The sequence below is a fragment of the Laetiporus sulphureus genome (genome assembly GCF_001632365.1).
Source record: "Laetiporus sulphureus 93-53 unplaced genomic scaffold LAESUscaffold_37, whole genome shotgun sequence".
Lineage (NCBI taxonomy): Eukaryota > Fungi > Basidiomycota > Agaricomycetes > Polyporales > Laetiporaceae > Laetiporus > Laetiporus sulphureus.
The window spans coordinates 230,879-251,401 of NW_024468546.1; the positions used below are offsets into that span (position 1 = coordinate 230,879).

The window sequence follows — 20,523 nt, forward strand, 5'->3', positions numbered from 1 at the left end:
TACTAAGTCGATTAATCATCGTACGGGGCCGGCAAGTGTATACTGCTGGTGTAATCCTCCGATGTACGTGAGAAGGTGTCATGGAGTACCTGGGAGGAATCAATATCTGAGACATGGGCATCGCGCAGATCCGGGGCTATTTGGGGTGAGTTTTGATGGAAGTTGTCACGAAAACACTGACGATGAGAAACCCAAGCTCATCTTGAGGTTCTCTAGGATGTCACACCGACGTTGTACAATCCTTGTAAGGTGGCCCCCATATACCTCAACTACGTTCTTACGAGGTAGAATGCGAGTGCTTTGACTTCATATCTCGCTCGTCGCAGCACCCCTCACAAAGATTGTTAGTGTCGCGGATCTGGCAGGCGTGGGAGTCAATCGCATCTGTGACACTGACAGCAACGAATATCAATATTTAGCGTTGATGTTCGCCGGCTGTACGTGAGCATCAGAACTTTGAGTTCGCGTCGAATGCTTGAGCATCGGAACATTGGAGTATCTAAGCCTGCGAACCGAGCATCCGAGCGCCCCTTTCGTGCCGCGTATATAGCCTGGACTCCTCTCACCAATGCTCACTTCAGCAGCACGCGCGGTGTGCTCCCCCTGACAGCAGTTGTCGCCTCCGCCTTCGTTCCGCCAAGATGCACGCGATTATTGCGGCTTTGTTGTCTCTCGCGACGCTTGTTGTCGCTGCGCTTTATTCGGACCCGGCGCAGCTACCTCAGAAGGAGTATGACTTTGTCATTGTTGGCGGTGTGTCTCGTGCCATTCGTCCATCCTTAGCGTAGCATCTGCGTTGACTGATGCTTTGCGATTCGTCCAGGCGGCACAGCAGGCAACGCCCTTGCGGTCCGTTTAAGCGAGGTTTCCAACTTTTCCGTCCTCGTCATCGAGGCCGGTCCATCGTGCGTACCCGCTATTCACCAATGTTCCAGTACATGATTCATCGGGTTTATGATGAAGAAACTTGGATTACCCCGAAATCGCTGTCCCCTTCCTCGAGTTCTCCTCGGTGATTACCAATCCGAACATATCCTGGAACTATAATACTACACCACAGATTGGTCTCAATAACCGCTCTATCAATTACCCTCGTGGCAAGGTGCTCGGTGGCTGCAGCTCGATCAGTGTGTCCATTCAGATCATGCATGTGCAACAACTGAAAAGGCGTATCTGATCCGTATGCGCTTTCCCACAGACGTCATGATATGGACGCGCACCTCCGTCGACGATTGGAACCGCTATGCAGCCGTCACAGACGATCCTGGGTGGTCTTGGGATGCTATGTTCCCTTACATGCTTAAAGTACGTCCCCTACCTCCTTTCTTAGTAACTGGTCTGCCTCACCCGCACCGCCTCCAGACCGAAAGCCTTGTCCCACCTGCATCAGACCCTACACCAGCCAATCCCGGCTCCGGGGAGTTCAATTATGCTACCGACTACGGTAGGCTCAACCCCGCCGTGCACAACACTACCGGCCCAGTCGATATCAGCCTGGCGGGATATCCCGGCGACATCGCCTCGCGAGTCTTCCAAACGTCCTTCGAACTCCCCGAGATGTTTCCGTACGTGCTCGACATGAATGCGGGGTACCCGCTCGGTGTGGGCGAGTAATCATGATGTGCATGCACCGATGATTATTGACGTGCTGGGTGCAGGCTTCGCTCAGTTCTCAATCAACAGCCTTGGGAGGCGGAGTAACTCTGCAACGGCATATCTCGAGCCGGCGATTAATCGCTCTAACCTCGACGTGCTCATCACTACGCAGGTGACACGTCTTATTACTGCCGCGGACTCGGCCAATACGAGCCTGCCGACGTTCAATACAGTCGAGATGGCTCAGAGTGCTAACGGTGTGCTCTTTATGGCTTCTATGGTTTCGCCATTCATGTTATTTCTGCTACACAGGCACACGCTACACCGTCTCCGCGAGTAAGGAAGTCATCCTCTCCGCAGGATCAATCAATACGCCGCAGTTACTCTTACTGTCGGGTATCGGCGCGCCGTCCGCGCTCGCTGCGCATAATATCACCCTGCTCGTCAACTCGTCCGGCGTCGGTGCCGGACTGCAGGATCACCCGCTGTTCGAAAGCCACTGGTATGTCAACTCAAACGGTACATTCGACCATGTCCTCCGGAATGCGACCTTGCAGGCAGAGGATTTATCCCTGTGGGAGAGTGAAGGGCGCGGTCTGTACGTTGGTCCCGGAAGTGTTCAGATCGTGTGGACGAAGCTGGAGAACGAGAGCGTTGTGTTTGGGTCGGGAGGCTATCCGGACCCGGCGGCGGGCCCGAGCAGTCCGCACATTGAGATGTTGCCAACTGTGAGTGAGTCTGCGCTAGCTTGGTCATGTCATATGGTGTGAGCTGATTGATCCTCTTTCCCCCTTCTGGTGTGCAGGACGGGTTTGTGTCGCTTGTCGAAAGTCTGCCCGACACGGGTAACTTCTTCACGATGGTGGCAAGCGTCGTATCTCCCGCATCACGTATGTCTCTGCACACCGTTGCCTGTTGTACTGACACATTCACGCGTCGCTGACCATGAACATGACATCCATGCACTACAGGCGGCTGCGTCACACTCGCCTCCGCGAATCCGTTTGATGCACCGTTGATTGACCCGGGTCTGCTCTCTAATCCATATGATGTGCTCGCGGCGGTGCAAGCCGTCAATCAATCGCGTCAATTTCTCTCCGCACCGACGTGGGACGACTACATCCTACGCGAGGCACCCGATCTTGCCGCGGCGCAGAGTGAGGCGGAGCTCGCGGCGTTCGTGCGGAACGGAACGACGACCCTGTGGCACCCCGTGGGGACGGCGCGCATGGGCACGCCTGACGACGAATTGGCGGTGCTCACATCGGACCTACGGGTGAAGGGTGCGCAGGGACTGCGCGTCGTGGATGCTTCGATATTCGTGAGCGCTTTCTGCACCTTACGCCGCGGATGGAAGTATGCTGACGCGCTTTTGTAGCCGTATATCCCTGCGGGGCACCCGCAGGCATGCGTATATGCGGTAGCGGAGCGCGCCGCGGACCTGATCAAGGAGGCTTGGGGCGTACTCTGAGGACCGACTTGCATTACGGTGTGGACAATCATTAATCACTTCTCGAATGCGAATAATTGTACGGACGTCCAAGTACTACAGACCTATGGGCATGTCTGCCCTACTTACGAGGCCGAACCCGGAGCCACAAGTTGTTCTCCAGCTTCAAAACATGCCGCGGAGCGTGACGCTTTGCGTCCTTCAACCTACATGTCAGACAGCGGAGGTGGCTCGATTAGGCTCGATATGAACTGAATGAAATGATCCACCAAAGAGAGCATGCAAGGACGGACCGCCCGCAAGACACGGAATGTTGAAGACTAGCGCCTAAGTAGATCATCTGTCTTTTCAACGCCCTGCTCTTGGTAACACAGCAACTAACGCACAGATTGCTAGCTAGGACCGCAGCCTCGTTACGAGAATAACAAAGCTGGACAGAGCGTAACATGTGCATGCGTGCCTTGAAAGCCGGGATTCAAGTGTTTCACCAGTGCGAGCTCGGCAACGGACTCAGGTACCAAACTCCGTCTGTGATTCGGCGAACACCACAACACATATGTGTCAGCACAATGATTGTGGCGCAGGTGCAGGCATACAATGATGGGCGAGTTCAAACAGCCCATCACTAACTCAATTAATTATCGCACGGGACCGGCAAGTGTATACTGCTGGTGTAATCCTCCGATGTGCGTGGGAAGACGTCGTGGAATGCCTTGGAGGAATCAATTTTTGAGACATGGACATTTCGCGGATTCAGCGCTATTTGGGGTGAGTTTGAATGGAAGTTGTCACGAAATCTTGAGGTTCTCTAGAATGTCACACTGACATCGTAAAGTCCTTGTAAGGTGACCCCAAGATACCTCAACTGTGTTGCTACAAGGCAGAAGGCCAGTGCTTACTTCAAGTGACTTTATATCTCGCTCGTCGCAGCATCCCTCACAAAGATTGTTAGTGTCGCGGATTCGGCAGTCGTGGGAGTTAATTGCCTCTGTGATACTGACAGCAGCGAATATCAATATTTAGCATTGACGTTCACCGGCTGTGCGTGAATATCAGAACTTTGACGTTGGCGCTGAATTCTTTTTTTGATATGGCCTGGGGGCAATTATTTGCGGATTAACCCCGCCAGGCCGGCAGTCGACCAGGATTTCACCTGAAAAGGAATAGAGCTCCAGGGAGGAAATTCTTTTATACACACCCACAGGAGCCAGTGTGGGACTCAGAGAAAACATCATCGAGACCGGTACTCAGCCGGCAGCCCTCCGGTCACCCAATACCCACTAGTAAACCTCCGTCTCCTGCAACCAGTCATCAGGTAGAGTGTGCTCATTGAGCAGCACGTGTTGAGCACTGTGTTTCCGTAGAGAGCCTTCTGGCCACAATGTTTACGGGTCATCGCGCGTCCAACCGTCAGACGGGTGGTCAGCAGGCCAATCCAGTGGTTATGCGCTGCACTAAGGGAAGTGTCTCCAGGCCGCCTGGTCGTCACTATGCCTGTGCCTGATCACACGCTCATTACGTAGGTTCCAGATGAGGTAGGTTGACTCCGAGATGAGGATGCGATATAGGCGTGTGGCGCCTGGACGGCGCCTGCCTTCGTCATCACTGAACGACCTCAATGCGCATCCTAGCAGCCCTCCAAAACGTAGCTACGGCCAATCACTGTGTTTGCCCCCCCACAGCCGCTGGGCCAGGTCCCAGAACAATTGGCAGCCAACCACCGAGCACTCGAGGAAGATGTGTTCGAGGGACTTCTCCTCGCGCTCGACATGGCACACGGTGCAGAGGGCTCGGTGCTCGTAGTTGGCGCTGAATGTTTGAATATCGGAACCTTAGAGCATCCGAGCGCGGCCTTCGCACTGCGTATATAATCTGAACTTCCTTCACCAATGCTCACTTCAGCAGTACGCTCACCGTGCTTCCCCGGCCAACAATTATTGCCTCCACTTTCACTTAGCGAAGATGCACGCGATTCTTGCGGCTTTGCTGTCTCTCGCGACGCTCGTGGGCGCTGCGCTTTATTCGGACCCGGCTCAGCTCCCTCAGAAGGAGTATGACTTTGTCATTGTTGGCGGTGGGTCTCACACCTTTGTCCATCATCGGCGTCGCGTCTGCGTCAACTGATCCTTTGCGATTCCCATCCAGGCGGCACAGCGGGCAACGTCCTTGCGGTCCGTCTAAGCGAAGTTTCCAGCTTTTCCGTCCTCGTCATCGAGGCTGGTCCTTCGTGCGTATCCGCTATCCACCAATGTTCCCGTACCTAATTCAGAGGTCTTACCACCCAGAAACACGGAATATCCGGAAATTGCAATCCCTTTTGAGTTCTCCTCGGTGCTCGCCAATCCGAATATATCCTGGAACTATTACACTACACCGCAGATTGGTCTCAACAACCGCTCTATCAGCTACCCTCGTGGCAAGGTCCTCGGTGGCTCCAGCTCAATTAGTGCGTTCGCTCCCGATCACGCATGTGCAACAAGTCATGAGGTGTATCTGATCCGTACGCGCGCTTTCTTGCAGACGCCATGATATGGACGCGCACCTCCGTCGACGATTGGGATCGCTATGCGGCCGTCACAGGCGATCCTGGGTGGTCTTGGAATGCTATGTTTCCTTACATGCTCAGGGTATGTTGCCCACTCTTTCCCCTCTGTAACTTATCTTCCTCACCCGCCTCCAGACGGAAGGCCTCGTCCCACCTGCATCAGACCCTACACCAGCCAACCCCGGATCCGGGGAGTTCAACTTTGCTACCGACTACGGCAGGCTCAACCCTGCCGTGCACAACACTACGGGCCCAGTTAATGTCAGCCTCGCGGGTTATCCCGGTGACATCACCTCGCGAGTTTTCCAAACATCGTTCGAACTGCCCGAGCTGTTCCCATACGTACTCGACGCTAACGCAGGATACCCGCTCGGTGTGGGTGAGTAATCATGGTGTGCATGCACCGGCGATTACTGACGTGTTGGGTGCAGGCTTCGCGCAGTACTCCATCAACAGCCTTGGGAGACGGAGCAGCTCTGCAACGGCATATCTCGAGCCGGCGATCAATCGCTCTAACCTCGACGTGCTCATCACCACGCAGGTGACGCGCCTTATTGCCGCCGTGGACTCGGCGATTACGAGCCTGCCGACGTTCACTACAGTCGAGATAGCACAGAGTGCTAACGGTGCGCTCTTCCTGGCCTCCTCGCTTTCGACGTTCATGTCATCCATGCTATACAGGTACACGCTACACCGTCTCTGCGAACAAGGAGATCATCCTCTCCGCAGGATCAATCAACACGCCACAGCTACTCCTACTGTCGGGGATTGGCGCACCGTCCGCGCTCGCTGCGCACGATATCACCCTGCTCGTCAATTCGTCCGGCGTCGGTGCCGGGCTGCAGGACCACCCGTCGCTCGAAAGCCAGTGGTATGTCAACTCGACCGGTACGTTCGACACTGTCCTCCGGAATGCGACTCTGCAGGCGGAAGCATTATCCCTGTGGGAAAGTGAAGGACGCGGTCTGTACGTTGAGCCCGGCGACGTCCAGGTCGTGTGGAAGAGGCTAGAGAACGAGAACGTTGTCTTTGGACCGGGCGGGTATCTGGATCCCGCAGCGGGCCCGAGCAGTCCACATATCGAGATGTTGCCAAATGTGAGTGTGTCTGTGCTACCTGGACCGTGTCCTTTGGTGTGAGTTGATTCTCCGCTTCTGGTGTACAGGATGGATTTGTGTCGATTATCGAAAGTCTGCCTGACACGGGTAACTTCCTCACGATGGTGACGAGCGTCGTGTCCCCCGCATCACGTACGTCTCTTCAAAATTGTGCCAAACACTCTCCGTTCTGACGTTCTCATTTTGTCCATATCGATCTTGTTGCACGTGTGCATACCGTTGTCTTTTGTACCGACACATTTCGCTGGCTTTGAACATGACTCCCACCTACGCTTGGCCAGGCGGCAGCGTCACACTCGCCTCCGCCGATCCGTTTGACGCACCGTTGATTGACCCGGGTCTCCTCTCTGACCCATTTGACGTGCTCGCGGCAGTGCAGTCTGTCAATCAATCGCGTCAATTCCTCTCCGCACCGACGTGGGATGACTACATCCTGCGCGAGGCGCCCGACCTCGCCGCCGCGCAGAGCGAAGCGGAGCTCGAGGCGTACGCGCGCAACGGAGCGTCGACCATTTGGCACCCCACGGCGACGGCGCGCATGGGTGCGCCGGACGACGAACTGGCGGTGCTCACATCGGACCTGCGGGTCAAGGGTGCGCAGGGACTGCGCGTCGTGGATGCTTCGATATTTGTGAGCGCTTTCTGCACCTTACGCTGCGGATGGCAGTGTGCTGATGTGTTTTTGCTAGCCGTATGTCCCCGCGGGGCACCCACAGGCGTGCGTATATGCGGTGGCGGAGCGCGCCGCGGATCTTATCAAGGAGGCTTGGGGCGTACTCTGAGGACTGACTTGCATTATTTTATGGACTATCACGAGTGTTAGTTCGTACCTAGTGTCACAGCCTTGAAGTTACAGGAACAGAAAAGATGGACGGAGCGTATCATGTGCATGCGTGCCTGGAAAAGACAGGATCCAAGTGTTTTACTGAGAGCTCGGCGACGGAAGGTATCAAACTCCGTCCGTGGTTCGGCGAGCGTATTAATACATATGCATCAGCACAATGATTGCGGTGCAGGCAGGCGAGTTACAGCCCCTTACTAACTCGATCTATCATTGTAAGGACCGGAAAGTGTACATTGATGGTATAATCCTCCGATGTACGTGGGAAGGTGTCGTGGAATACCTGGGAGGAATCAGTCTCTGCGATCGTGGATTCAAGGTTATTTATGGTCAGTCTTGATGCAAAATGTCACGAAATATTGAACGATAAGCGGCCCAAGTTCACCTTGAGCTCTCTAGGGTGTCGCACTGAGGCTGCAAGGTCCTTGTTAGGTGGCCCACTACACCTCAGCTGCTTTTCTAGTATCTACGAGGTAGAAGGCGAGTACCTCGAACAGTCACATCATGATATAGCTCGCTCGTTGCAGCGTCACGGATCTGAAAGGCGCGAGGGTTAATCAATATCACAACAGACATGATGCGATTTATCAATGTGGGAAATTGTGTGTGAATGTCAACTGATTTCTTACACATGCGACAAATATTTGCAACCATGGCATTTCATGTCGAAAATGTTTCCCTTTGGCTGCAAATGTGCGCTATTTGCCGTTTAAATGCTACATTGGCAAACCTTTATCACAAGTGTAAGACATCAGCCGACATTTCCACACTATTTTCCACATTTTAAAATCGCATCATGTCTGCCGTGTATTTAGCGTTGAGGTGCGGGAATATCAGAACTTTGACGTTGACTCTGAACGTTTATGAAATAGAATGACAGGAAGCAGGTTAAGCACTGTACTCACCGAGTCTACCAACTCAGGAGGAGAGGAAATGCAGGCGAGAAGGACGGCGGACTGCCGTGTTGAGCGAGCGTCTGGACGGACTGGGAGTTGCCGTCTGACGCGGCCACATGACTTGTTCTGTTTTAAGAGTATGCATTTCCTCATTTGTCCGAACCTGTACTGATTTGGGCACTACCACCTTCGATAGTTTCATCGTCGTTCCATGACTTCGTTACATGAATCACTGTCGGATGTCTGTCTCGCGCGTGTACTTAAGGCGCACCCCCACCCTGGGATGGAGCACTTGCTTTTCCCTCTCAAACTCATCTCGTGCTCTCGGAACAGTAATCTCGGCTGATCAAGCTCTCGAATTAGTTTACTCTGTGTATTGCTCTCGTCTCACGTATACCTACGTCTGGTGTCGCTGATTTCTACTGAAACTCCACGCGACCAGTCTGGCATCTCTGTCGACGACCCAACGCATACCTCCGCTCTACTGAGTTGGATTGCCGTACGCGGTAACCTCTTTTTCACTCAGCCAGGATGCACGCGGTGCTTGCGGCTTTGTTGTTGTCTCTCGCGACGCTCGTTGGCGCGGCGCTGTATTCCGATCCAAGGCAGCTCCCTCAGAAGGAGTATGACTTTGTAATCGTTGGCGGTGCGTCTCAAACCTTTCGTCAGAGTCATCAGCTTCGCTTCTTCGTTGACTGATCCTTTGCGATTCCATCCAAGGCGGCACAGCAGGCAACGCTCTTGCATCCCGTCTAAGCGAAGTTTCCAAATTTTCCATCCTCGTCATCGAGGCTGGTTCTTCGTGCGTACCAGCTATCCACCAATGTTCCTCCGCCTAATCCGTCACTCTTACCATGCAGAAACACGGATTACCCGGAAATCGCCGTCCCCTTCCTCGAGTTGTCCGAGGTCATCTACAATTCGAACATATCCTGGAACTATGACACTACACCACAGATTGGTCTCAATAACCGCGCTATCAATTATCCTCGTGGCAAGGTGCTCGGTGGCTCCAGCTCAATTAGTGCGTTCATTCTCGATCAGCATGTGCAACAAGTCATGAGGTGTATATGCACGCTTTCCTGCAGACGTCATGATATGGACGCGCGCCTCCGTCGATGATTGGGATCGCTATGCGGCCGTCACAGGCGATCCTGAATGGTCGTGGGATGCTATGTTTCCTTACATGCTCAAGGTATGTCGCCCACTATTTCCCCTCTGTAGCTGGTCTTTCTCATCTGCCTTCAGTCCGAAAGCCTCGTCCCACCTGCATCAGGCCCTACAGCAGTCAACCCCGGCCCCGGGGAGTTCGACTACGCTACCGACTACGGCACGCTCAACCCTGCCGTGCACAACACGAGGGGCCCAGTCGACGTCAGCTTCGCGGGCTATCTCGGAGACATCGCCTCGCGAGTCTTTCAAACGTCGTTTGAACTGCCCGAGACGTTCTCATTCGTACCCGACATGAACGCAGGGTACCCGCTCGGTTTGGGCGAGTATTCATGATGTGCATGCGCCAGTGTTTATTGACGTGTTAGTTGCAGGCTTCGCGCAGCTCTCCATCACAAGCAGTGGGAGGCGGAGTAGCTCTGCAACAGCATACCTCGAGCCGGCGATTAATCGCCCCAACCTCGACGTGCTCATAAACACGCAGGTGACGCGGCTTATTGCCGCCGCGGAGTCGGTCAATACGAGCCTGCCGACGTTCACCACAGTCGAGATGGCACAAAGTGCTGATGGTGCGCCCTTTCTGGCCTACCTTGTTTCGCCGTTCATGTCATCCATGCTATACAGGTACACGCTACACCATCTCCGCGAGCAAGGAGGTCATCCTCTCCGCGGGATCAATCAACACGCCGCAATTACTCCTACTGTCGGGGATTGGCGCGCCGTCCGCGCTCGCTGCGCACAATATCATCCCACTCGTCAACTCATCCGGCGTCGGTGCCGACCTGCAGGACCACCCGCTCCTCGAAAGCCATTGGTATGTCAACTCGACCGGTACGTTTGACACTATCCTGCGGAATGCGACCCTGCAGGCGGAGGACTTGTCTCTGTGGGAGCAAGAAGGACGCGGTCCGTATGTTGGCCCCGGGGTTGTCCAGATCGCGTGGACGAAGCTGGAGAACGAGAACGTTGTGTTTGGACCTGGCGGGTATCCGGACCCGTCGGCGGGCCCGAGCAGTCCGAATATCGAGATATTGCCAACTGTGGGTGGATCTGTGCTAGCTCGACCATGTCCTGTGGTATGAGCTGATTCATCGTTTTTTTCTCCCCTTCTGCTACGCAGGATGGGTTTGTGTCGTTTATCGAAGGTCTGCCCGCCACAGGCAATTTCCTCACAATGTTGACAAGTGTCGTGTCCCCCGTATCACGTACGTCTCTTCAGAATTGTGTCAAATGCTCTCCGTTCTGACGTTCTCATTTTGTCTATATTAACATTGTCCACACGTGTGCATACCGTTGTCTTTTGCACCGACACATTTTGCTGACCATGAACGTCACATCCATGCACTCCCATCTACGCGCGGCCAGGTGGCAGCGTCACACTCGCATCCGCCGACCCGTTCGACGCACCGTTGATTGACCCGGGTCTACTCTCTAACCCATACGACGTGCTCGCGGCAGTGCAGGCCGTCAATCAATCTCGTCAATTCCTCTCCGCACCGACGTGGGATGACTATATCCTGCGCGAGGCACCCGACCTTGCCGCCGCGCAGAGTGAAGCGGAGCTCGAGGCGTACGTGCGCAAGGGAACGACGACCATTTGGCACCCCGTGGGGACGGCACGCATGGGTGCGCCGGACGACGAACTGGCGGTGCTCACATCGGACCTGCGGGTGAAGGGTGCGCAGGGACTGCGCGTCGTGGATGCTTCGATATTTGTGAGCGCTTTCTGCACCTTGCGCCGCGGATGGACGTGTGCTGATGCGCTTTTGGTAGCCATATATCCCCGCGGGGCATCCGCAGGCGTGCGTTTATGCGGTGGCGGAGCGCGCCGCGGATCTGATCAAGGAGGCTTGGGGCGTACTTTGAGGACCGACTTGCATTACCGTACGGACAATCATTAATCACTGTTCGAATGCGATTAATTGTAGGAACGTTCCGTACGGACATACGGGTATGCATGTCCTACTTACGATGCCGAACTCGAAGCCACAAGGTTTTCTTCAACATCAAATCATGACGCAGAGCCTCATGTTTTGCATCCTTGAATCTACATATCAGACAGCAGACATCACGAAAACTCACTCCCGCTTATGATGCTTTTATCCGCTTGCCATCACCAAAAAAAAGACAGAAAGTTCGAGAAAGCTCAGGACCTCCTTGTTTTGAACTTTTCTCTGGGTCGAAAGCCACAAGCTAAAATCGGCGAAAGCAAATCAAAAAGCAGCCTTTCTCGAGCCACAAGTCGACTTGAGGTACCTGTGCCAGAGCAGGTTGACATTCAAGTAAGATCGAGGCGGTCCTGGGACAAGTTACGGTTCATCATTCTGTCCATCTGTTGTCGTTGAAAGATTTCTCCATGTACTCTTGCCTCCTGTTCGCTCGCCTGTTGCATGCTCGTCAGGTCATCACCATCCATGCATCTCTGCTGCATCTGTATGTCACTTTGACTGGTCCGCCACAGATTACGGGAGTGATGACGAGCTGCCTTGAGCGGCATATCCGACCGAGATGGATGGCCCGGCGTTCAATCAGCCATTCTGTATATCGTTCATGCAAAGCTCGCGTTCGTCCCGATATTCCAGTAATACAGAGCAACTAGTACATCTGTTCGTCTTCTTCTCATGCTACTTGATCCAACTCACACATCATTTACGCATGGAATGTGATCTCCCACGTCCTTACACACCCGTCGGCGCCCGCACTCGCCACCTTATTCTCGGATACCCAGAACACGGCGCTGACGCCACCGGGGCCAGCGTTCTTGATCGCGATGTTGCGCATCGGCTTCTGCACGCTCCAGATGTATACATGCGTATCGAGCGAGCCCGACGCGCAGTGCTGTCCATCTGCGGTCCACGCGAGTGAATGGATCCGTCCGCTATGGAAGGACCAGCGGCCGGTGACGAGCTGCGAGATAAAGCACATTGGAAGGATAAAAGCTAGAGCTAAGGAGAAGGACGCTTACCTTGCGTTGTCTGACATCGAATAGGGCAATTTTCCCGGACGACTGAGGTCAAGAATTAGTAAGCACAGTGCCGAGTGCTGCATGAGCGGCACGTACGTCTCCAGCAGCAAGGAGGGACCCATCCGGCGAGAACGCCAGTGCGCTCACGATGCCCTTGTTTCCTTCTAACGTTGCGACCTCGCTTAGTGCTTTGCCGTCCCAATCGTATAGGTGGACTTTCTGGTCCTACGCGCATGTTTCAGTCGGTAAGCGTCCCGAACATCCTGCGAGGCGACCTGAAGCCTGAATGCCGTACCTCTCCACCGATCGCCACCACTGACTTGGCCGCCGCGATCGCGCTCGGCGTGAACGATGATTTGAGCTCGGACACTTTCTGATTTGAGCGAATCGCCTCAATAACATTTGCTTCTGCGACAAACACCGTTGAGGCGCCGGCGACTGCGATGTCCTTCGGCTGCGAGGCAGTCGAACACTTCGCTGGTCTGCATCATGACATCAGCAGAGACTCAGCCCGACAAAGGTAGATTGGGCTTACACGAAACTCTTCCCGCCCTCAATCTCCCTCACGCAGTCGTCAAAGCCGATGGAGTGGACATTCCCGTCGAAGTCGGAGGCAAGCTTCGCGACGAGTGCGGTGTGCCCCTCCCCTACAAGAGGCGCATACTCTGAGTTGGCGAAAGAGAGGATCCGGCCGTCCGCGGTGCCTGCAAGGAAAGTCGCCGATGGAGACGAAGGCACCGGCACCGCTGTTGTGATTGCCTTTTGCGGGCCCTGCGTTGGGAAGAAGCGTCGCCGGATCAATCATTAATCGCGGACTCGTAGAATGTAAGATGATATTACGTAGAGCACGCGGGTGGGCTTGTCGCTGATCCTCTTATCGAAGATGTTCAACCTGCCTGACACCGAAAGCGAGACAATGTCGTCGCCGCCCGTCCATGTGTTGCCGACTTGCTGATAGTTGACGCCAGATCCCAGCGACCAGGTCGTTATAGCCTTCTTGGCCTCGACGTCCCCTGAATCGATGTCGATCGCCCTCAGCACGCGTTAAGCGTTAAGCAGAGAGAAATGCAGGACCTACACAGCTTTACCGTGCAATCTGCTCCGGACGTGACGAGTGACGCGCTATCGGGGCTCCAGCTGCATGCCATCTGCCATGATTCAACGAATGATCGAACTCCTCAGCACGAAGGAGATGTCCGGGTACGCACGATGCTGCCGGTATGGGGGCTGTCCGTGATCTCACCGATAGTGTCACCAGTCTTGCCGTCGTAGATGAAAATCTTCCCGTCGGAGCCGACGCTCGCGAAGTGGTCACCGGAAGGCGAGTAGCGAACGTCTTGCACGAATTTGGTGTGTGTCTTGATGCTCTGGTGATGGATAGAGGTGAGTCATGGTGCTGAAATAACTTAACTGGTTTTGTACCTTCTCGTACTTATAAGGAGGTCCTGGCAATCAGATGTGTTCAGCGTGAAGCGCCATGGTGTCATAACTGCGTACCTTGGTGAAACGCAATAGTGGCATCGTCCGAAGCGGTGACAGCACGGAATGGACGTTGCGGTCGAATCGAGACGGCGTTAATGACCTGGGCATTCATGAAAGTTACTGAAGCCCATGCACATGCGAACCATACATACCTTGGAATGGCCGATAATCTCACCCGTGGACGATCCAGTGTCCATCATGAATGCATGTCCAAATCTGCAGTGTCATGTAAAATTCCGAACGAGCTGGCACTTGATTCAACGCACTTATCTCGGCCATTACCCACAGCAATGATTCGTTTACTCTCGCCGTCCCAGTCGAGGTCTTTACTTCACGGCATGCGTGTCATGATCGACGATGAGACTCGGGTATCGGGTGAATGAATGAGACATACACAGCTCCCGGAATCGCCTTGTACTCTCCTTTCAGGGTCTGTTCTTCGCCCACGATGTCCCATACGCGAACTGCATGTACGGCCACGTTATTGGGCACTATTCATAAATGTGCCAGAAGCGTTCAGTCTCACCTGTCCCGGAGACGTCTGCGGATGCGCAGTAGTACCCAGAAGGAGAGATGCGAGCAACAATGGCGTTCTGCAAATGACCTGCATTGGTGGTGACGAGTGCTGGATTCTGCGGCACTACTTAGTGCATTGCCGTTCCTACAGATACTGTCCGGGATGATCTACCTTCAGGTCCCGAATCTAGGCGGTATGAGTGAGCGAGGGAATGGAGCTGTTTCCTCCTTAAGCTTACCACGACGGTACGACCATTCGTGTAAACAATCTTATCACCGCTCGAGGAAAGCTTTGTGGACTCCCCGCGCGCCGTGGCGGGGTTGCATGGGTATAGATCTGCCTTCTTGTACGACATGATTATCTAGCAAGAGGTCGGTGGATGTATCTCAGGAGTGCGTCCACAGTCTAAATGTGAGTGATGAACTGAGAGCGCAGTGACTGCAGGTGTCGCAGTAGTGCGAGGCCGCGCCGAGCCTTATCCGAGATAGAGTAGCAGCGCGTAGAGCCTGCAAAATATCTAGAAATACAGCATAGCGTCGAAGTCAATACTACATTTCTATGAAGCTTATCCTAGACTTATCCGCCTCCTTACACGGTCACGTTGCCACACGCATCGCTCCGCGTTCGACTTGCGTTCGACAGTTCGACTCAACGACAAACAGCAGTTACTCGGCTCCAGGCACTTTGCATGCACACCCACCATGACAGACGTCTTCGATGACGGCGCGCCGCCCATTGTCGATGGCGATGTTCTCGAAGCCGCCAAAGAGAACATCCAACCGCTCGCGTCCGGCCGCAGAGTCACCGCGCTTTCTGCCATCCTCTCGACTCCCCACGCTCAGCGCGAGAGCCGTCTTGCTGCCGCGCGCAACCGCCACCGGATCAACGTAGAGGTTGCTCTGGAGGACGAGGATGACGACCCCCTTGAAGCGTACTGCCGGTTCGTGTATTGGACAGTAGAGAACTATCCGCAGGGCCACAGCGCCGAGTCTGGTTTGCTTGAACTTCTTGAGGAGGCGACTCGGGTGCTGAAGGATGATAGAGGAGGCAGGTGGCGAGGTGATATACGATATCTCAAACTCTGGGTTCTCTACGCAAGCTACGTCGAGAAGCCCGCTATCATATACAAGTTCTGCATGGTGAACGAGATCGGCACGAGCCACTCGCTTCTGTACGAGGAGTATGCGATCGTGTTGGAGAGAGCAGGCAGGCAAGTGATATATGCAATTAGTCAGAATATTGCACACTGATCGGCTGCAGGCGAGGTGAAGCGGACGAAGTATACCTACTGGGTATCGCGCGCAAGGCTGCTCCAGTCGAACGGCTGGAGAGCAAGCACCGCGAGTTCCAGAAGCGCATGATGGCATCGATCACCCTTGCTCCTGCTGCGCCTCCTGAGCCGTCTGCGTCGTCCTCAACGGCGAAGCCTCGCGGCGTCCTATCTGAGACCACGTCCACGTCTTTGACTCGCACGCGCAGCACGCGCTCGCGATCTAACGATACGACCACATCTCCGCCTGCGGAAGCACCCCCCTCATCCTCACGGCCAAATGGACGGATGCAAGTGTTCGTTGACCCATCGGGCACCGAGGGCAATGACGCTGCCGAGGCGGCGCCCTGGCCCGAGCTGGGCACACTCAAGGCCCGCGTCAAGGAGAACGTGCCTGAGGTGAAGAAAGCTGGCGGTACTACTCTGAGGCAAAACGGCCGCGCGCAAAGAGCTGCTGCCACATCTACATCTACATCGAGGATACCAGTGTATCGGGATCCTGAGCTCCCTGTTGCGGGTCAGGATGAGATGCTCCCACCGCCCGTGCCCGTGTCGAAGGAGGCTAAGCGGGGTGAGGGAAGCAAGATTCCTGTTGCATCCTCTGGCAAGAAGAGTCAAAAGGCGAAGAGCACCACCATTGTGGTGTTCAGGGACGATGATGCACCACAGGACGTGACCAGCGCGAAGAACAGCCAGAAGGCGAAGAGCACGATATCTGTTTTTAGAGATGACGAACCGTTGCCGGAATCTGGTTCGAAGTCGGACAAGAAAGGCAAAGCGAAGAGTGCATTTGCGATCTATGCCGATGATGCGGAGGACGAACCCGCTTCGAAGCAAAAGACAAAGGCGGCGAAGGCGAAGAGCTCCATCACGGTATTCAGGGATGAGGATGTAGCAGACGAGCCCGCTATAAAGACGAACAAGAAGGGTGAAAAGACGAAAAGCACGATCGTTGTGCATCGAGATGAAGACGAAAGCACTCCTTCGGTTATCTCGACACCGAGGTTCACTCCGTATAGAGATGAGGAGGTACGGCTGTGATTTCTTACATCTTCTGCATCCATTGAATTGCTAAACACACGCAGTCCGCCGTTCCGTCGTCTTCGGCTGCCCCTTCGACAGTCATGAAGCTAAAGGCGATCGGCCCTCGAAGGGATGGACCGAATGCACCGGAAGCGGAGGCGCTCAGGAAAGATCCGTTGAAGAATTACAGTATGGAAGAGAGGCCGGCTGAGGAGGAATGAGATTTCGTTGCGTCCGTGTGTATGATTATGATGAAGAATGTGCTTCCTCTGTTATGTATAATGTGGGTGTACGAATGCAATGTTGCTGTCGGTGCTGGAATATATGTCGAATATGAAGGTTCGTAATTGCGAAGTTTTGTGTAGAAAAAGCGCCATCAGATGTATTCAAACGGTTCTTTTGACCATACGTCAGAGATCTGTTGAACACCCGGAATAATTACACGGGCATACCCGTATTCGACATTTGTTCCGCCACAAGTGCCATCGGCGAGCATTCAGGCACAGGCTGATGTATAGCCTGCAGAGCTTGGAACCTGTGAGGAACTTGAAGTGCCGAGGGATTGAAATATTCAATGATTTCAAGCTTTCAGCTTCAACGTTTCACTTTCAGCGCGTGTCACAGCGTTGATCACCTGACCGCGTCCAGCGCTTTTTGAAATTTCTCCACTTCGCATTTTGATCCCATTCACTGGCCATCGAGCAGGCATTTGGTGGACAACACTTTTTGCTTCCTCTCCTATCTGCTCAGGCATTCGGAATATCGCAGTGCCTGTCTTGTAGGAAGAACATACTGGAGGTGGAACAAGGCGCGACGATTCAGGAACGGCGATCACACGTACCACCATCCCGGCCCATTAGGTCCGCGGGAGTCACTTGAGAGGTGCACAACAACGTGCGGGCGTCCCTTCCGTAGGCTGGATGAACGTTTGCTCGCTCACTAATTTTGCACTAGCCCTGCTCACCTGCGCGGAAAACCATTCCGCACGTCAGCTGCTCAGAATACGCAGGAGGTAGACCGTGGGCGGGGTGGTGGGAAGCACAGATGACATGTATTGGTATTCTGTGCGCATCACGTCGCTCCCATTCGCTTCAACTAGAACGCCGGCTTAATTTGGTCTTCGCCGTATACATTAGAATATAAATAGCCGCTTGACTGGCTTGATCATGTACCGCTACTCGCCTCTACCGTCCTCGCTGAACGTCGCAAAGATGTCCCGCGACGAAGACAAGGCAGCGTTCACTGATGTGGTTGACGAGAAGGGCGAACGGGTCGATGAGATCGAGGAGGTCAAACCGCAACAGAGCAAAATTGGCTCGCCGGAGGAGAGGAGATTGGTCAAGAAGCTCGACGGTCGCATCATGCCTATTGCATGCATCCTCTATCTCTTTGCATGTAAGTTCGTGCAGCAATCATGCTGATGTACCTGTCGACTGATGAGAGTGAAGACTTGGACAGATCGAACCTGGGAAATGCGAGACTGCAGGGCTTACCGGAAGACGCTCTCGGTGGGGACCCCACCGGCGTGCTCTACGGCTGGGTCAACACCGCATTCTTCATCTCATACGTGCGTAACGCCTCACCTGGAAGCATTCCGCTGTGATGTACTAGGTTTCTGTGCGCTTAGATTATCTGCCAAATTCCCGCGACGGTGATCTCGAAGCTCTTCCCGCCGCGGACGTGGATCGGCTGCTTTGCCGTAGGCTGGGGCATCTGCGCTACTCTTTCGGTGAGTTGCTGTGTGTGGAAGAGTCCGATTCTTTCGGATCAGCTGATCCTGTGCAGGCTGCCGCCTTCAACTTTGCCGGGCTCGTCTGCGCGCGCCTTGGCCTCGGATTCTTCGAGGCAGGCTTTGGGCCGGGTATTCCTCTTTATATGTGTACGTCCGTCCATCCGGCTTCTTCTCTGTTCATTCCGTCTCGCATTAACGCTTCACTTCTCCAGCGCTCTTCTACACGAAAGAAGAGATGGGCATGCGGATGGCGTACTGGTTTGGCTTCGCGGCCGTCGCAGGCGCATTCGGCGGGCTCATCGCGTTTGGGATCCAGCATGTCCACGCGGCGATTGCGAACTGGCGGCTGCTGTTCATTATTGAGGGCGCGCCGACGATCGTGCTCGGGTTCCTGACGATGTTCTTTCTGCCCAATAGGCCGGAGGAGACAAAGTTCTTGACGGAGGATGAACGGCAAATTGCTGTGGAGCGGATGAACCGAGGGATTTCGAGCGATGTGGGAAGGGTGGTGAAGAAGAGTGAGTATACAATCATGAGTGTCCAGTAGGAGTGTAGATTGACACGTATTGCAGGTCATATCATTGCGGCGTTCATGGACTGGAGGGTACGTTTCAGCCTCACACAACTATTCGTTCGGTGACTGATCATGCTACTGTCAGATCTACGCTGCAGGCGTTCTCTACTTCGGCGCCAACTGCGCCCTTGCGTCTATCTCTGCCTTCCTGCCGACTATCATTGAGACGTTCGGGTACAGTGAGTGCAGCGTCTGCTCACGTCTCAAGCTCCGTTGATGTGTTTGGACTCCCAGCAAATGCGCTTGCGCAGCTCCTGACCGTACCGCCGTACGCGGTCGCTGCCGTGTTCATGTGCTTGAACTCGTATGCATCTGATCGGCTGCAAAGCCGTGGCTTGTTTGTCGCATATGTCAGCGCTGTCGGTGGAATTGGCTACCTGTACGTAATTTATAGTTTCTGATGTTGTACGACTGTGCTCATGCTGAGCTGTCCGCGACTAGTCTGCTCCTCGCTGTTGATCATAACGTTCACGTCCGCTACTTTGCTGTCTTTTGTATCACGAGCGGCACGTACACTGTCATCGGGATCGTCATCGCTTGGTGTTAGTTTATACCGCACGCCTTGCTCATTTAGTCGCTCATCAGTTTCGGGTCTAGTTGCACACAATCTTGGGTCGGAAACGAAGAAGGCGACAGGTATCCCGATGTACATGGCTATCGGCCAGTGCGGGAGTATATTGGGCTCGAAAATCTACCCATCTACAGAGTCGCCGCGGTATGTCAAAGGCCTTGCAGGTGAGGTTTCTTGGTTGAATTTTGTTCACAACAAAATGCTGACCTGACCTGAAGTATGTTGTGCACTGCTCTTTGTTTCCTCCATCGTGGCCGTCATCCTCTCAGTATGCTGCCGTTTCTTCCCTACATATGTGTTTCTCTGATACTTATTTGCACCTTCCGTGCTATGCAGATATCCTACCGTCTCGAGAACAGGAGAAGAGACAAGTTATATGGCAAGCCCGACCCGGATGCGATGGTCGACACATCCGAGCTGGCAGACAATGTGAGATGTCCTTGTATGAATGTAGGCAGGCGCTGTCTTTCTGAACGTCTTGTTCTTAGGCACCAGACTTCCGCTATGTCCCATAACTGCGCAATCCGTAGACCCTCGGCCAGGTCCTATAGACGGCGCACATGTTGTAATAGGATGCGAAGGAGCCGCTCAAGCTGTAATATATAGTAGTTCGATCTTTCTCGATGTATGCTATTACGTGTGTGTATATGTACTGTCAACACCTCTCCCCCAGTCCATGAGATGCCCAAATGAAAAAGATCTCCTGTGCTTAGGGCTCCCGTAGAAATTGGATACCAGACTCTATACATACTCGTATGAGAACACTGTGCACT

At 54.1% G+C, this 20,523-nt stretch overlaps 7 protein-coding genes across 7 annotated transcripts; 5 read left to right on the top strand and 2 right to left on the bottom strand.

The window, feature by feature from the left end:
• Window positions 1–641: 641 nt before the first annotated feature.
• On the top strand, window positions 642–3,067 carry LAESUDRAFT_761662 (GMC oxidoreductase; the record flags this gene model as incomplete). The annotated part of the gene is made up of 10 exons (XM_040912956.1): window positions 642–753; window positions 824–905; window positions 964–1,127; window positions 1,199–1,305; window positions 1,363–1,600; window positions 1,659–1,853; window positions 1,909–2,324; window positions 2,402–2,486; window positions 2,568–2,917; window positions 2,975–3,067. The coding sequence occupies 10 exons, from the start codon at window positions 642–644 to the stop codon at window positions 3,065–3,067; spliced, it is 1,842 nt and encodes a 613-aa protein (XP_040761559.1).
• Window positions 3,068–4,500: 1,433 nt separating this feature from the next.
• Window positions 4,501–4,689, bottom strand: LAESUDRAFT_658954 (uncharacterized protein; the record flags this gene model as incomplete). The annotated part of the gene is made up of 1 exon (XM_040904775.1): window positions 4,501–4,689. A coding segment is annotated over one exon (189 nt), but the record flags the coding sequence as incomplete, so codon positions are not given.
• A 319-nt stretch (window positions 4,690–5,008) lies between these two features.
• On the top strand, window positions 5,009–7,491 carry LAESUDRAFT_761663 (GMC oxidoreductase; the record flags this gene model as incomplete). Its single annotated transcript, XM_040912957.1, has 10 exons — window positions 5,009–5,120; window positions 5,192–5,273; window positions 5,332–5,492; window positions 5,567–5,673; window positions 5,727–5,970; window positions 6,023–6,217; window positions 6,273–6,688; window positions 6,757–6,841; window positions 6,991–7,340; window positions 7,399–7,491. 10 exons carry the CDS (start codon window positions 5,009–5,011, stop codon window positions 7,489–7,491), a joined length of 1,845 nt encoding a protein of 614 aa, XP_040761561.1.
• Window positions 7,492–8,977: 1,486 nt separating this feature from the next.
• LAESUDRAFT_814467 (GMC oxidoreductase) lies at window positions 8,978–11,613 on the top strand (the record flags this gene model as incomplete). The annotated part of the gene is made up of 10 exons (XM_040914584.1): window positions 8,978–9,092; window positions 9,167–9,248; window positions 9,307–9,470; window positions 9,535–9,641; window positions 9,695–9,932; window positions 9,991–10,185; window positions 10,241–10,656; window positions 10,737–10,821; window positions 10,982–11,331; window positions 11,390–11,613. The coding sequence occupies 10 exons, from the start codon at window positions 8,978–8,980 to the stop codon at window positions 11,480–11,482; spliced, it is 1,845 nt and encodes a 614-aa protein (XP_040761562.1). The 3' UTR covers window positions 11,483–11,613.
• A 560-nt stretch (window positions 11,614–12,173) lies between these two features.
• LAESUDRAFT_728843 (WD40 repeat-like protein) lies at window positions 12,174–15,025 on the bottom strand. The gene is made up of 16 exons (XM_040909522.1): window positions 14,819–15,025; window positions 14,752–14,766; window positions 14,590–14,695; window positions 14,458–14,527; window positions 14,330–14,392; window positions 14,216–14,279; window positions 14,079–14,163; window positions 14,004–14,026; window positions 13,790–13,948; window positions 13,660–13,729; window positions 13,422–13,594; window positions 13,117–13,352; window positions 12,877–13,063; window positions 12,678–12,806; window positions 12,582–12,623; window positions 12,174–12,523 (listed from the first exon to the last, which is right to left on the bottom strand). Exons 1-16 carry the CDS (start codon window positions 14,933–14,935, stop codon window positions 12,266–12,268), a joined length of 1,797 nt encoding a protein of 598 aa, XP_040761563.1. The 5' UTR covers window positions 14,936–15,025; the 3' UTR covers window positions 12,174–12,265.
• A 196-nt stretch (window positions 15,026–15,221) lies between these two features.
• On the top strand, window positions 15,222–17,217 carry LAESUDRAFT_704190 (uncharacterized protein). Its single transcript, XM_040906540.1, has 3 exons — window positions 15,222–15,790; window positions 15,841–16,879; window positions 16,936–17,217. Exons 1-3 carry the CDS (start codon window positions 15,282–15,284, stop codon window positions 17,092–17,094), a joined length of 1,707 nt encoding a protein of 568 aa, XP_040761564.1. The 5' UTR covers window positions 15,222–15,281; the 3' UTR covers window positions 17,095–17,217.
• Window positions 17,218–18,084: 867 nt separating this feature from the next.
• LAESUDRAFT_659046 (MFS general substrate transporter) lies at window positions 18,085–20,265 on the top strand (the record flags this gene model as incomplete). The annotated part of the gene is made up of 13 exons (XM_040904782.1): window positions 18,085–18,268; window positions 18,322–18,440; window positions 18,501–18,602; window positions 18,659–18,752; window positions 18,818–19,123; window positions 19,178–19,209; window positions 19,265–19,358; window positions 19,414–19,558; window positions 19,621–19,721; window positions 19,777–19,914; window positions 19,969–20,018; window positions 20,087–20,179; window positions 20,239–20,265. The coding sequence occupies 13 exons, from the start codon at window positions 18,085–18,087 to the stop codon at window positions 20,263–20,265; spliced, it is 1,485 nt and encodes a 494-aa protein (XP_040761565.1).
• Window positions 20,266–20,523: the final 258 nt, after the last annotated feature.